Source organism: Peromyscus leucopus, chromosome 5 (genome assembly GCF_004664715.2).
Source record: "Peromyscus leucopus breed LL Stock chromosome 5, UCI_PerLeu_2.1, whole genome shotgun sequence".
Lineage (NCBI taxonomy): Eukaryota > Metazoa > Chordata > Mammalia > Rodentia > Cricetidae > Peromyscus > Peromyscus leucopus.
This window is the reverse complement of record NC_051067.1, coordinates 82,409,268-82,421,827: the sequence shown is the minus strand read 5'-3', so window position 1 is coordinate 82,421,827 and position 12,560 is coordinate 82,409,268. Positions and strand designations below refer to the sequence as shown.

General features: G+C 39.8%; 1 protein-coding gene across 3 annotated transcripts in view; it reads right to left on the bottom strand.

Moving 5' to 3' along the window:
* Rbl2 (RB transcriptional corepressor like 2) overlaps positions 1-12,560 on the bottom strand; it is a 52,622-nt gene that overhangs the window by 15,076 nt on the left and 24,986 nt on the right. For 2 of the 3 annotated variants that reach the window (XM_028871514.2, XM_028871515.2), the window contains 7 exons: positions 11,231-11,334; positions 7,732-7,869; positions 6,330-6,494; positions 5,781-5,892; positions 2,428-2,694; positions 1,994-2,265; positions 1,730-1,906 (listed from right to left, as the gene is read on the bottom strand). In XM_028871514.2, coding sequence (XP_028727347.1) covers positions 1,730-1,906; positions 1,994-2,265; positions 2,428-2,694; positions 5,781-5,892; positions 6,330-6,494; positions 7,732-7,869; positions 11,231-11,334 — 1,235 coding nt within the window. The remainder of the gene's footprint in view (positions 1-1,729; positions 1,907-1,993; positions 2,266-2,427; positions 2,695-5,780; positions 5,893-6,329; positions 6,495-7,731; positions 7,870-11,230; positions 11,335-12,560) is intronic. The other variant, XM_037206081.1, reaches the window with a different exon arrangement.

The following is a 12,560-nucleotide window of genomic DNA, read 5'->3' as shown; positions in this document are numbered from 1 at the left end:
CGGAGCATTCATTCAGCGGGGACTTGTTTCTTAAATAATGGTGTGGCAGCCAGAAAGCAACACAAAAAGAGGGAGACTGGACTTGACTCTCAGGATAAGTCAGAAACTAGAAAATTCAGAAGACAGTGAGTGTAAAGCTTCACAATTCCGGATCTCAAATTTGGCAATGAAAAAATCCCTACCCCCTCCAAACATTAATAAATCATTTTTTAAAGTATTAATGAGAAACTAGAGGAAATACGACCTTCATATGTATGTAGGAATATAAAATGGAACCATACTTTGAAAAGTAGACTGGTAGTTCCTCAGTGTTTCTACAACAGTTCCCATATGACCCACAACTAGGCATTCACTCTGAAGGAAATAGAAGCCTGCAGCTACATCAGTCCCATCCACAATGCCCTCCACAGGTTATTCAGAGAGAAACAACCCATTAATAGGTGGGTAAAAATACTGCCCAATATCTATCAAATGGATTATTCTAAAACTAAGTATGTGATGACTGCATATACTTGGGAATGTAAGTCTCAATGAATAGCTATTAAAAAATATTCTGGATTATCATGAGTGAGGTAATCTAGATTGAGAAAGACAAACATGGTATGTATTCACTCATAGGTAGATATTAGCTGTAAAATAAAGGATAATTTATTCTACAGTTATCCTTTGATATGCTACAATCCACAGACCCAGAGAGGCTAGGCAATAAGGAGGGCTCATGGGGGGATGCCCAAATCTTCCTGAGAAAGGCAAATAGCAGAGATTTCATGAGTGGATTAAGGGCAGGTGGGGATGGGAACATGAGCAATCAGGTTGTGGGGTGGGCAGAGAGTGAGAGTACTGAAAGAGACTACTGGAAGTGGGGTGGGGGGGCGCACTTCAGGGTCAGGTAAAAACCTGGCAGAAGAGAATCTCCCAGGAATCTATAAGGACGACCCCAGCTAAGACTCCTAGCAATAGCAGATATGTAGCCTGAACTTGGCCATCTCCTGTGACCAGATTGGTGCCTAGCCCAATTGTCATCAGAGAGGCCTCATCCAGCAACTGATGGAAGCAGATGCAGAGACGCACAGCCAAACATTAGGCCGAGTTCGGGGAATCCTGCAGAAAAGTAGGGGAAAGGATTGTAGAAACCAGAGGTTCAAGGACACCACAAGAAAGCTCTCAGAATCAACTAACCTGGGCTCATAGAGACAACCAGGGAGCCTGAATGGGACTGACCTAGGTCCTCTGCTTTGTGTTAGTGTTGTGGAGCTTGTTCCTCTTATGGACTCTAACAGTGGGGCAGGACTGTCTCTGACTCTTTTACTGGCTTTTGGGACCCTATTCCTCACACTGGGTTACCCATGTATTAAGCCCAGCCTTAATACTACATGGCAAGGTGCTTAGTCTCACTGTAACTTGATACACCATGTTCTGTTGCTGTCCATGGGAGGCCTGCCCTTTTCTGACTAGAAATGGAAGAGGAGTGAAGTGATGGGGAGTGGGGGGCAAAAGAAAGGTGGGGAGACTAAGGGGAGAGGAGGGAGGGGGAACTTGGCCAGGATGTAAAATAAATAATTAATTTAAAAAAAATGTTCTGGAGCCAAAAGCAGGGCTTTGGGGCTAGAAGTTACTCCTTTGGCCTGTGAGCCTAGTGGTTATTCATCACAATAAAGCCTCCTGTCTTGTGGGGAGATACTGCGAGGACCAACAGCCCCTCTGCCTCTCTAGTTGTGTCTGCACTCACCTTTGCCATCACATAAATGGCACACATTAACAACTGGTCCAGATGTCTGTCCATCATCAGTTCAGGACACTGGATTAGAGAGAATTCAAAACAGGTCCAAATCTTTTTCCTCAGTTCATCTGAAATATCTAGTTTTGCACAAAGATCCCGAAGGCGGACACCTGCTAAGTGATAAACCTAACAGAGAAATAAGAATATTTCAAACCTTATTTCATAGTTATACTCCCCAAGCTTGTAGTCCAGGAAGGGTATGTGAAAAATTACCTTTCTAAAGAAAAGTGATAACGAGCTCGTCTTCCGGGTTCTAATGCTGCTGGTTAAAGGCTGGCCTTGTTTCTGCTGTTGTCCACCAATCTGTTGAACAGCCACCTGACCAGGGACTTGCAAAGTTGTTCCTGTCACCTGTTGGGAACTCAGGCTTCCAGCCAGGGCTTGAGCACTGAGGGGCTGGAGAGAGCCAGTCACCGCTTGGGCCTGGCCCCCAACATTGACTTGGACCGGGAAGAACGTTATCCCTCCGTTCTCATTGGCAATACCTAGTTTATTACAAAAAAGGAAAAGAACTGTTCACGAGGCTACCCTTTCTTTCCTCTCCGTCTTCCATCCTTGCAATTTTTTTCTGACATTCTTTCAAAATCTTAAGTGACTTTCTGACATAAAATGCCAGAGAATTCAATACCTAACTCTGCCTTCCTTACCTTGTACAGGAATGGTCACTGTTTGTCCATTATTGGCTGTGACAGTAGCTGTTGCCATGGTGACCAAGGTCTGTCCAGGAACTGGTGTGACAGAAACAGCCTCCCCAGATACATTCTGCACAGGAACAGCATTGACTAGGGGTTGGGGGGGGATGCGCCCAGATGTGCCTCCTTCAGAGGGGCTATCATTCTCAAATAGTCGCCTTCTGGTAGTACTGACTGTTGGGGAACTGTACCTCTCAAATAATGTGGTTGGGGATGTTATACCTACAATCAAAAGAAACAGACTATTTAACACAGAAACAGATCTGACTTCCATTTAAGCTCTTGTTCAAAAGGAAATATAGTGTTTTAAATACTTCATAATTTTTAAAGCAAATAAAATGTACAGAAGTCATTGTATACCCATAATTTACTCCAGTGAAAATTCAAGAGAAAGCATTTCACAAAGCACATGTCCTCTGTCTGGTAGTATTCTCTTGGTCTTCCTTCCCACAAATCAAACTGGACCTGGTTTTTCCACCACCTTGTCCTCGACCACCTCATCCCCCATCACCTCGTTCCCCACCACTTCATCCTCTACCATACTTTTTTTTTCTTGGCTTTTTCAAGACAGGGTTTCTCTATGTAGCTTTGGCACTTTTCCTGGAACTCACTTTGTAGCCCAGGCTGGCCTCGAACTTACAGAGATCTGCCTACCTCTGCCTCCCGAGTGCTGGGATTAAAGGTGTGCGCCACCACTGCCCGGCTCCTCTACCATACTTTGATGTAGAGGTAATTTAAGGAATTATTTAATTTCCCCCCATACTCAAATTTTAACAAAGACATTACCTGACCAGGAGACATGATGACATGTCATCCAGCAGTATTCTCCCTCAGCTCCTATGAATATTCCTCTGTCTTTTCCACATAGGGAAGATTACCAACATTTCATATTCTTTAGTAAGGTAGACATGTATGGTTTAGATTTAATAAACTTAGTTTTAAATAGCTTTATTGAGATATGATTCATGTGCCATACATTTCATCCACTTAAGTTATATAATTCAGTGGCTTATATATTAAATAATTTTTAAATTGTTGCAAAATGTACTATCAGCATTGGCCATTTTAAATACATATATACAGTATTGTTTAACTATTAACACTTTCTTAAATGTTCGTTTTTTTTTTGTTTTTTTTTTGTTTTTTTGAGACAAGGTCTATGTAGCTTTAGGTGTCCTAGAACTCACTCTTTAGTACAGGCTGGCCTCGAACTCACAGAGGCCCCTGCCTCCCAAGTTCAAGGATTAAAGAAATGCACTGCCGTGCTCAGAACAACTTTTTTTTCTTTTCTTAGTCACTCTAAACAAGAACTATTATGGCTTAGTTTATTTTTAAGTATTCTTACTAATGTGTGCATTTTTGAAATGTAAGTATTCTTTTCTCCCGGGTCCACCTATAAGACCTGCATAATAGTAGCTCTTTCAAATTTAAAAATAAAAGTAGGGATATCATAACAGACACCAACGAGAGTGAATCCTGAAAGCTGTGTCTTAACATTCCCTGCGTTACAAGACATAAAGACTAGGACAGAGTGTGGACCCAACCACGTAGATTCATAAAGAGAGAAGTAGCAAGTGCAAGAAACAGAAGTTTAATGTCAAATTTTAATTCACAGACTTGGGAAGTGAAAACTACAAAAAAGGGTCTGAGAAAGACCAGCTTATCAGATCTGAAACCAGCTGTGTGTGACTGAAAGCAGTTCTTTGAGGAATGAGAAAGGGCCAGAGATGGCTCAGCACTTTAGAGCACTTGCTGTTGCTGAGGGCCTGGATTTGGTTCTCAGCACCCACATGGTGGCTCACAACCATCCATAACTCCAGTTACAGAGGATCCAATACTGTCTGACCTCTGCAGGCACCAGGAACATACATGGTGCATAGACATTCATGCAGTTGAAACACTCATAAATCTAAAAACAATTTTTAAATGAGAAAATTTCATAAAGCATTTAATTAGTGAGTTAGTTTGGTTCTGTTATTGTTTTGAGTCAGAGTCTCCTTATGTAGCTAAAGCAGACTGGCCTTAAAGTTAGGATCCTCCTACTTAGCCTTCCAAGTGCTGAGGGTACAGGAGTGTACACCACACCTGTATCATCTGTTTCCTGAGGAGGCACTGAGAGTAAACGACTTCACAACTGATCCTTTTATAGCGAGTACTTATCAAGTACATTATAAAACTGACGCAGTAACAGCAGGGTTCCAGTGGATTCAGAGCACTCTGGAATTGCTATGTAACTGTTCTCTGAAAACAGCTGTGGGGCTGGACATGCACTCAATAGCAGGATGTGTGCTTTGCATTTGGGAGGCCCTGGCTTCCATCTCCAGCACCGAAGTGGAAAACAGAAAAGAATCTCAAAGAAAACAGACCCCCATACATAAATACAAACCTTGCACCTAGGCAGTCATCTAAGGTGCCAGCTAAACCCTAGGCTGTATTTTCTGTACTTCTTGGGCCAGCAGGGACGTCACATTTACCTAAGTAGCACAGCTCCAGTGACAAAGCTGAACATGGTCCAGCCATGGAGTCACCCTGTCTCAATGGCTTATCTGGACCTAACTGGATCTCATAGCTCCATGTTTAAGAGTCAGGTGTGCTGGTACACACCTGTATTCCCAGCTGTGCCAAGCCTTGAGCCTGAAAGACCAAGGATTGGAAATCAGCCTGGCCAACAGAGTGAGACTCCTATCTCTAATACACAAAACAAAACCATAAAAAGGAAGAGATATTTGAAAGAATGAGAGAATTCACTGAGAATTCTATAGTTAGCAATGTAAGTTTTTCCCATTTCTGCCCTTTTGTGTGTTTTCAGATGAAAATTCACTTACAAATGAAGACCAAATTAAATGTAAAGTGTTCTAAAAAGATACCTGTAAGCATGGCACGGTGATGCACTCCTGTAATCCTTGTATCGGGGATGTGGAGGCAGGAGGATCTAGAATTCAAGGTCAGCCTGGTCTATATAACCAAACCCTCTCTCAAAAAAATTTTTATGTTCTTAATAGTCCTTAAAAGCATATTTAAGGTAGGTGTACTGGTACACACCTGGAATCCAGCATTTGGAAAGTGAACAGTCAGGAGTTCAGGGTCATCACTGGTCACATAGCAAGTTCAAGGCCAGCCTGGACTACACCAGACCTTGTCCTAACCCTCTTGCCCAGAAAGAAGCATTGTTAAGTGATCAGTATGTCCCTAAAAGACTGACTGTTCTTTGCTCTGCATGGCCTATTAACTTTACTTACAGGCTTAGATGAATTTTAAGTATCTAGATTCAAGACTCAAAAACATTCCTCTTAGTATTTTAAACTTACTTCTTCCAAGTCCTCCAGCATCAGCGCGTACTTCACTCACCCTTCTTGGGGTTAAGGGAGAGCCAGAAATACAAATTTCATCTGTTCTTTCTAGGTTTTGAGGTGGCATGACCTATAAAGAATTGTTTGCACAAAATCTTATAGTCAAAAAACATTTCACTAGAAATACAGTAATAGTCTAAGGCAAAAGAAAACAATTTTTTCTGATTAGTTATTTCTTAATAAAATTACTAAAACTAAAATCCTCAGTCTTAAAAGATTCAAACCAGATACTAAATACTATATCTGAACCAGTGTTCCTTACTGATTTGAAAGGTCAGAATAGCAGCCTCAATTTTTACTGTCATGGAAATCTTGAGTGCATTTACAGGTTCCTCGAGGAACTGGATTCTGTTTCCTCTTTGATACAGGAAAAAACCATTAGCCACACTGCAAACCCCTGTCCCCCAAAGGGCAGACCCCAGCTCAAACTGCTCTCTGTAGCATGGGGACTGTAAACAATATTGATGTGCTTCTCTTACAAACAGATGTTAAGATACTGTCACAAACCTCTTCACACGTAGGGACTCTGTTTTCATTATCTCTAATTCTGTCCCACAGTGGGGACTCTGTTTTCCATGCCAAATGATCTAAAATTTGTTCTTCAATCTGATTGAGGTGTTTGACCACTTCTCTGCAAAGACCATCTTCTGCTCTAATAAATATTTCTATTACCTGAAATAAAGAAAATTCCCTGTTTAACTGAGTAATAATTGCTATGATCTTATGAGTATAAAATTAAAATGAAATGTCTAAATGCTTTTTAAAATAGTCACAAAATTTATCAGAAATGACAAGTTTAATAATGCAATACCACATGTAGCAAGCTGATCTTCCTTTTATAATCTCTGTAAATAATCTACACATATGAATATAAAATATTTTGTACAATTGTATATTTCAAAATTTATAGACCAAAAATACACTTCATACATTAAGCCTGAAAACAGTACTCTTAAATTTTTATATTAAAATTTGGATATATAATTCAGAGGCAGAGTATGTGCTTGTAGGCTGAAGGCCATGGGCTCACTTTCCAGTATCAATAATACAAAAATAGTATTAAAAATCTCTGAACACAAGCCGAGTGTGGGGGCTCTTGCCTGTAATCCTAGTACTCAGGAAGTAGAGGCAAAAGAATCAAAAGTTTCAAGTTATCCTTGAGTTTGATGCCAGCCTGGGCTAGATGATACCCTCTTTCAAGAGTAAATAAGTAGGATTATACAGAACTAAATTTTTTCTGAAGCTATCTTCAATACTAATCTTTCACAAATAAGAAAGACTGATGAACAAGATACACAAATTAGTGACGTGAATGCTGCTCTTTTAGAAAGATTGATTTTTAAGTCACATGCGTGTCTTTATGCCCTGTGTATGGATGGGAAGGAAGCCAGAAGAGGGTCTCAGGTCCTCTGAGCCTGGAGTTGACATGGGTGCTGGAAACTGAACGAAGGTCCTCTGAAAGAGCAGGAAGTGTTCTTCACTGCTGAGCTGTCTCTCCAGTCCCAGGACCCCCTCTTCTTACCCTCCCCCTTGCCTCTCTTCTGCCCTTCCTTTCTGAGACAACCCTTGCTATGTAGCCCAGATCAAGCTTGCAATTCTCCTACCTAAGCTTTCCGAGTACTGGCTTATAGGTGTAACCCACTACATCTAGCCCCCTTTTAGCTCTTCAATCACAGTATTCTGCAGCCCTTTGGCAGATGGTAGAAATCAGATGAATGTTTCAGCCAAAAGGGATCTGCCACACTATTGTATATTACAAGAATTTATATAGGTCTTATGACTGTTTCTCCTTTGTTCCCTACATAGAGATTATTAAATATTTAATAGGATGGATTTATAAGTTTAATGTAAACAAGGTGTTAGCAAGAGGTTGGTCTCCTTCATAATCATCAGTATAATTTTCAAATACCTTATAAAAATGATAATGTGGTACATCAAATATTTCAGCAATAAATGGAAAATTCCCAGGAGGCTTATAGGAAAAAGTGACAACCTCAAGGCAGCAGGCCAAGAGTGACCTATGGAATGCATCTTGTTCCAGAACACCCTATAAAACAAAGTAACATTTAGAAACAGTAGCCGACACTAAAAACACATTTCATATCATTAGTTTAAATGCATTTATCTTTTTATTAAAATATAGATTAAAGGAATATATAAGAATTTCTAAAAACTTATGCTATGAAATACTTTTTAAAAGGTATTTAAAAATGATAAGCAAGTCTTTTGAATATGAGAAAACTGCAACCCTATGTATTGCTGGTGGGAACATAAAACATAAAATGCTGCTATGGAGAACAATATGATGGCTCTAGGAAGTTAAACATAAAATTACTATATGAGGTTAGGGATGTAGCTCTGTGGCAGAACACTTGCCTCATCTAAGTGAGATTCTGGGTCCAGTCTCCAGAACTATGGTATGTTACACCAATTCTAATTCTAGTAATAAAGAACCCTAAAGGACCAAAGGCAAGCACTCCAGACAGACGCCTACAAACCAGCATTCATAGCAGCATTGTTCACAACAGCCAAAGGCAGAATGATCCCAGTGTCTATCAACAAATAAGTCACACAAAAGGTTTAAACACAAGGAAAGACGCTGTAAAACTTGCTAGAACATAGCTAAACAGTGAGAGCAAACTTAAGTCAAACACAAAAGGACAAATATGATTCCAACTATGTGAGGAACCCAGAAGAGGTAAACCTAAAAAGCTGGAAGACAGTACACAGAGGGCCAGGGAGAAGGCTGAATGGAAAATTCGTGTTTAATGGGTGGAAGGAAGATGGTGGGGATAATGGCTACAAACCACTGTTAATGTAGATGGATTGTAACCTTCAAGATGATTAAAAATGCTTTAAGTATCTTTCACCATAATAAAAACATTTAAAAAAATTATTTAGATGAACATAAAGGTACCTACTTAATATTAGTCCCCAAATTGTAGCCATGGCTTATATGCTATTCAGTGTGTGTGTTTCACACAGAAAGTTAAGTTATAAAGCGGCCCCTTAGTGCATACAGCCATGTAATATACATCAAGAGCACTTGTTAGTGTTGCAGAGACCTGGGTTCAGTGGCCAGCACCCACATGGTGGCTCACAACCATCTGTAACTCCACTTTCAGAGATTCCAACACCCTTTCTGATCTTTGAGGGTAGCAGGCATACACATGGTGCATATACATAAGCATGCAGGCAAAACACTCATACACATAAAATAAAAGCCAAAAAAAAAGTTAAAAACAAACCAAAAAAGAAATATAAGTCAAGCATAGTAATATGCCACTGTAATCTCAGCAATTGGGAAACTGGGGCAGGAAGATTAGAAATTTAAGGCCAGTGTGGGTTATACTAAGTTCAAGGTCTACATGGACTACATAGTAAGACCTTGTCTCAAATTTTAACAAAAGAAAAAAGGGCTAAATGTAAACAGTTACAAGGAATTCAAACTAATTACTGGCCAATTTTATAACTTGAAAAATGTCATTTTAAAAATTAGCTCTTTTTAAAAATTGTATTTTTTTTTTTTTTTTGTCTGAGTGTTTCACCTACATGTTTTCTGTGTTCCACTCTCTGGCACTCTAGTGCCTGTGGAGGGCATGAGATATCCTGGGACTAGAGTTAAACAGTGGTTGGCATGTGGGTGCTAGGAATTGAACCCACGTCCTCTGCAAAAGCAGCCAATGCTTTTAGCTGCTGAGTCATCTCTTTTTTCTTTCTTTCTTTCTTTTTTTTTTTTTTTTTTTTTTTGTTTTCCGAGACAGGGTTTCTCTGTGTAGCTTTGCGCCTTTCCTGGAACTCACTCTGTAGCCCAGGCTGGCCCCGAACTCACAAAGATCCACCTGCCTCTGCTTCCCGGTTGCTGGGATTTAAGGAATAAGCCACCACCGCCCAGTTTACTCTTTTTTTTCTTTCTCTTTTTTGTTGTTGTTGGAGACAGGGTTCCTCTGTGTAGCCCCTGCTTTCCTCAAACTTAATCTGTACACCAGACTGGCCTCAAACTCAGAGATCTGCCTGCTTCTGCCTCCCAAGTGCTAGAATTACAGGTGTATGCCAGCACCACCCAGCACAAAATTAGCACTCTTAATTGTAAAGATTTTTTAAATCAATGTGAATTAAATGTAGACAACCATGAAAGTACTATAGTATTTTTACATTTCTCACATTTCATGTTCCTAGCCTTAATTTTTCAAACTGAACAGTTCTAGTTTTCCCTAGCTTTATCTTTGTAAGAGATTATTTTTAATTGCCACATAAATATTATGTACAATTGTAAGACACTTGCATTTACAAGGCATTGTATTGGTTTATTAAAGATCATTTTGGAAAAAAATTTTTTTAAAAATGATAGTCCCCAAGACCTTGCAATGCTAAGCAGTCACAATGAAATGAAATTCATCCCCAGCCCTTCTTTGGGGTTTTGTTGTCTAATTTTAATTTTAGGCATGGCCTCACAAAGTTGCACAGGATGCCCTCAAACTTGTTATGAAGCCCAGGCAAGACCTGAAATTGTGATTCTCCTGCTTCAGCCTCCAAATCAGGTAGGATTAAAGGAGTAGGCCATGATGTCTAGCTATTTACATTTCTTCCTTAGAAAATATAAGAAAAATCACCATCTTAGCCAAAGAAGAATGGTTGAATACTTATGTTGAAGTCCCATCTAGTTGACAATCAATGTTTTCTTCTATCAGGCTTGTATATATCTATACTATGTTTTCTTCTATCAGGCTTGTATAAAAACTCCATGTTATTAAACAACCCTGCTAAGGTCAAATCTGAGTATTTTAATACTTGACTACTGTGGTAGGTATGAATGAGAATGTCACTCATCCACTCTGTGGTTGGAATACTTGGTCTCTATTTGGTGGTACTGATTGGGAAAGATTTAGGAAGTGTGGCCTCATTGAACCAAGTATGTCACTGAAGGCGGGCCTGACAGTTTCAAAGCTTCACACCGATCCCAGTTTGCTCTCTCTGCCTTGTGCTTGCTGTTGAAGAGGTGAGCCTTCAGCTTCCTGTTCCTGTCAGTATGCCTTCACTCAGCCATCTTGGAACTAGCCCTCTCGAACTGTTAGCCCAAATAAACTCTTTCTTCTATAAGTTGCTTTGGTTGTTGTATTTTATCTCAACAATAAAGAAGCAATTACTAAATCTATAGAGTCCTCCTAGTCTAAAATCAGTGTTATAATGCATGACCTGCTGCAATGAGAATCCCTCCTTTATTCCACTCCACATACCTTCCATTGTTAGGACAGGGTCAGAGGGCTCCACATACAAGTTTCCTTAGGTGCTAATCTTATTCCCTAAAGAACACATCATTTCTTTATAATGGCCTTTTGTTGGGGGCAGCAGGGTAGGGACGAAGCTATGTCTTACTGTGGTGATCAATATATTACTATTGTACTCACAGATAAATCCATGTCTCCCAATCTTTTTTGTTCCTGCTCAATAACAGACTCTAATACTTTATAGTAAAGCATTTCTGCGAAACGAAAATATTTGTTGGCAATTTCTGTCAAAATAAAAAAAATCACAAAAATTAAATACAAATTAAGTAAATATCATGGAAAAGACTCATCCTTCCCTTCTCTAGCCACTAAATAAAATCTAAAAACCAAATCCATACTTTCTTTTATTTTAATTAATTTTACTTATTTAATGTATATGGATGTTTTGCTTGCATGTATGTCTGTGTGCCATATGTGTGCCTGGTTGCCCAAGAGGCAAGAAAAGGGCAGCAGATCCCCTGGGACTGGAGTTACAGATGTTTGTGAGCCACTGTGTGGGTGCTAGGGATTAAACCTAGGTCTTCTGGAAGAACAGCCAGTACTCTTAACTGCTAAGCCAGTGGTTCTCAACCTTCCGAATGCTGTGACCCTTTAATACAGTTCATGTTGTGGTGAGGAAAATCATTTTTGTTGCTACTTCTTAACTGTAATTTCACTACTGTTGCGAATCATAATGTAAATATCTGATATGCAACCCCTACAAAAAGGTCACCTGAATCCCAAAGGGGCTCAACCCGCAGGTTCAGAATCTCTCTTGCCCAAATCCATATTTTCTATAGTTGATGTTTCAATTATCCCTAAAAATTTCTCAGTATCCCTTTTCCCTGCATTGGGGCTCACTCTGTAGCCCAGGATGGCCTTAACTCTAATCACTAGTCCTGCCACAGCCTCCCAAGTACTGGGATTATAAATGTGAACTCGGGGCTGGAGAGATGGCTCAGCAGTTAAGAGCACTAGCTACTTTTCCAGAGGTCCTGAGTTCAATTCCCAGCAACCACATGGTAGCTCACAACCATCTTTAATGAGATCTGGCGCCCTCTTCTGGCATGCAGACCGAACACTGTATACATAATAAATAAATCTTTAGAAAAAAAATAAATAAAAATAAAAAATAAATGTGAACTCCCCAGTTGGCATCTTTAATATCTTTCATGTTAACATTTTCATATTTTCTAAAACTAACAGGAAAGCAGCACATAAAGAACTTAGTATCTCCGCATCAGACGCACACACTTTATCACCGTCTCTACATTAGATGCCCACACTTTATCATTTTGAACACAACAGTTCTATGCTGCTATGGCTTAGGGTTGGAAGTTCTTCAAAGACCTACATGTTTAAGATTTGGTACCCACAGTGACACTGTTGGAAGGTAGTGGGACCTTTAAGAGGTGGGGCCTCAAGAGAGGTTCTTTTTTTCTTTTTTCTTTTCTGCTTTCTTTCTTTCTTT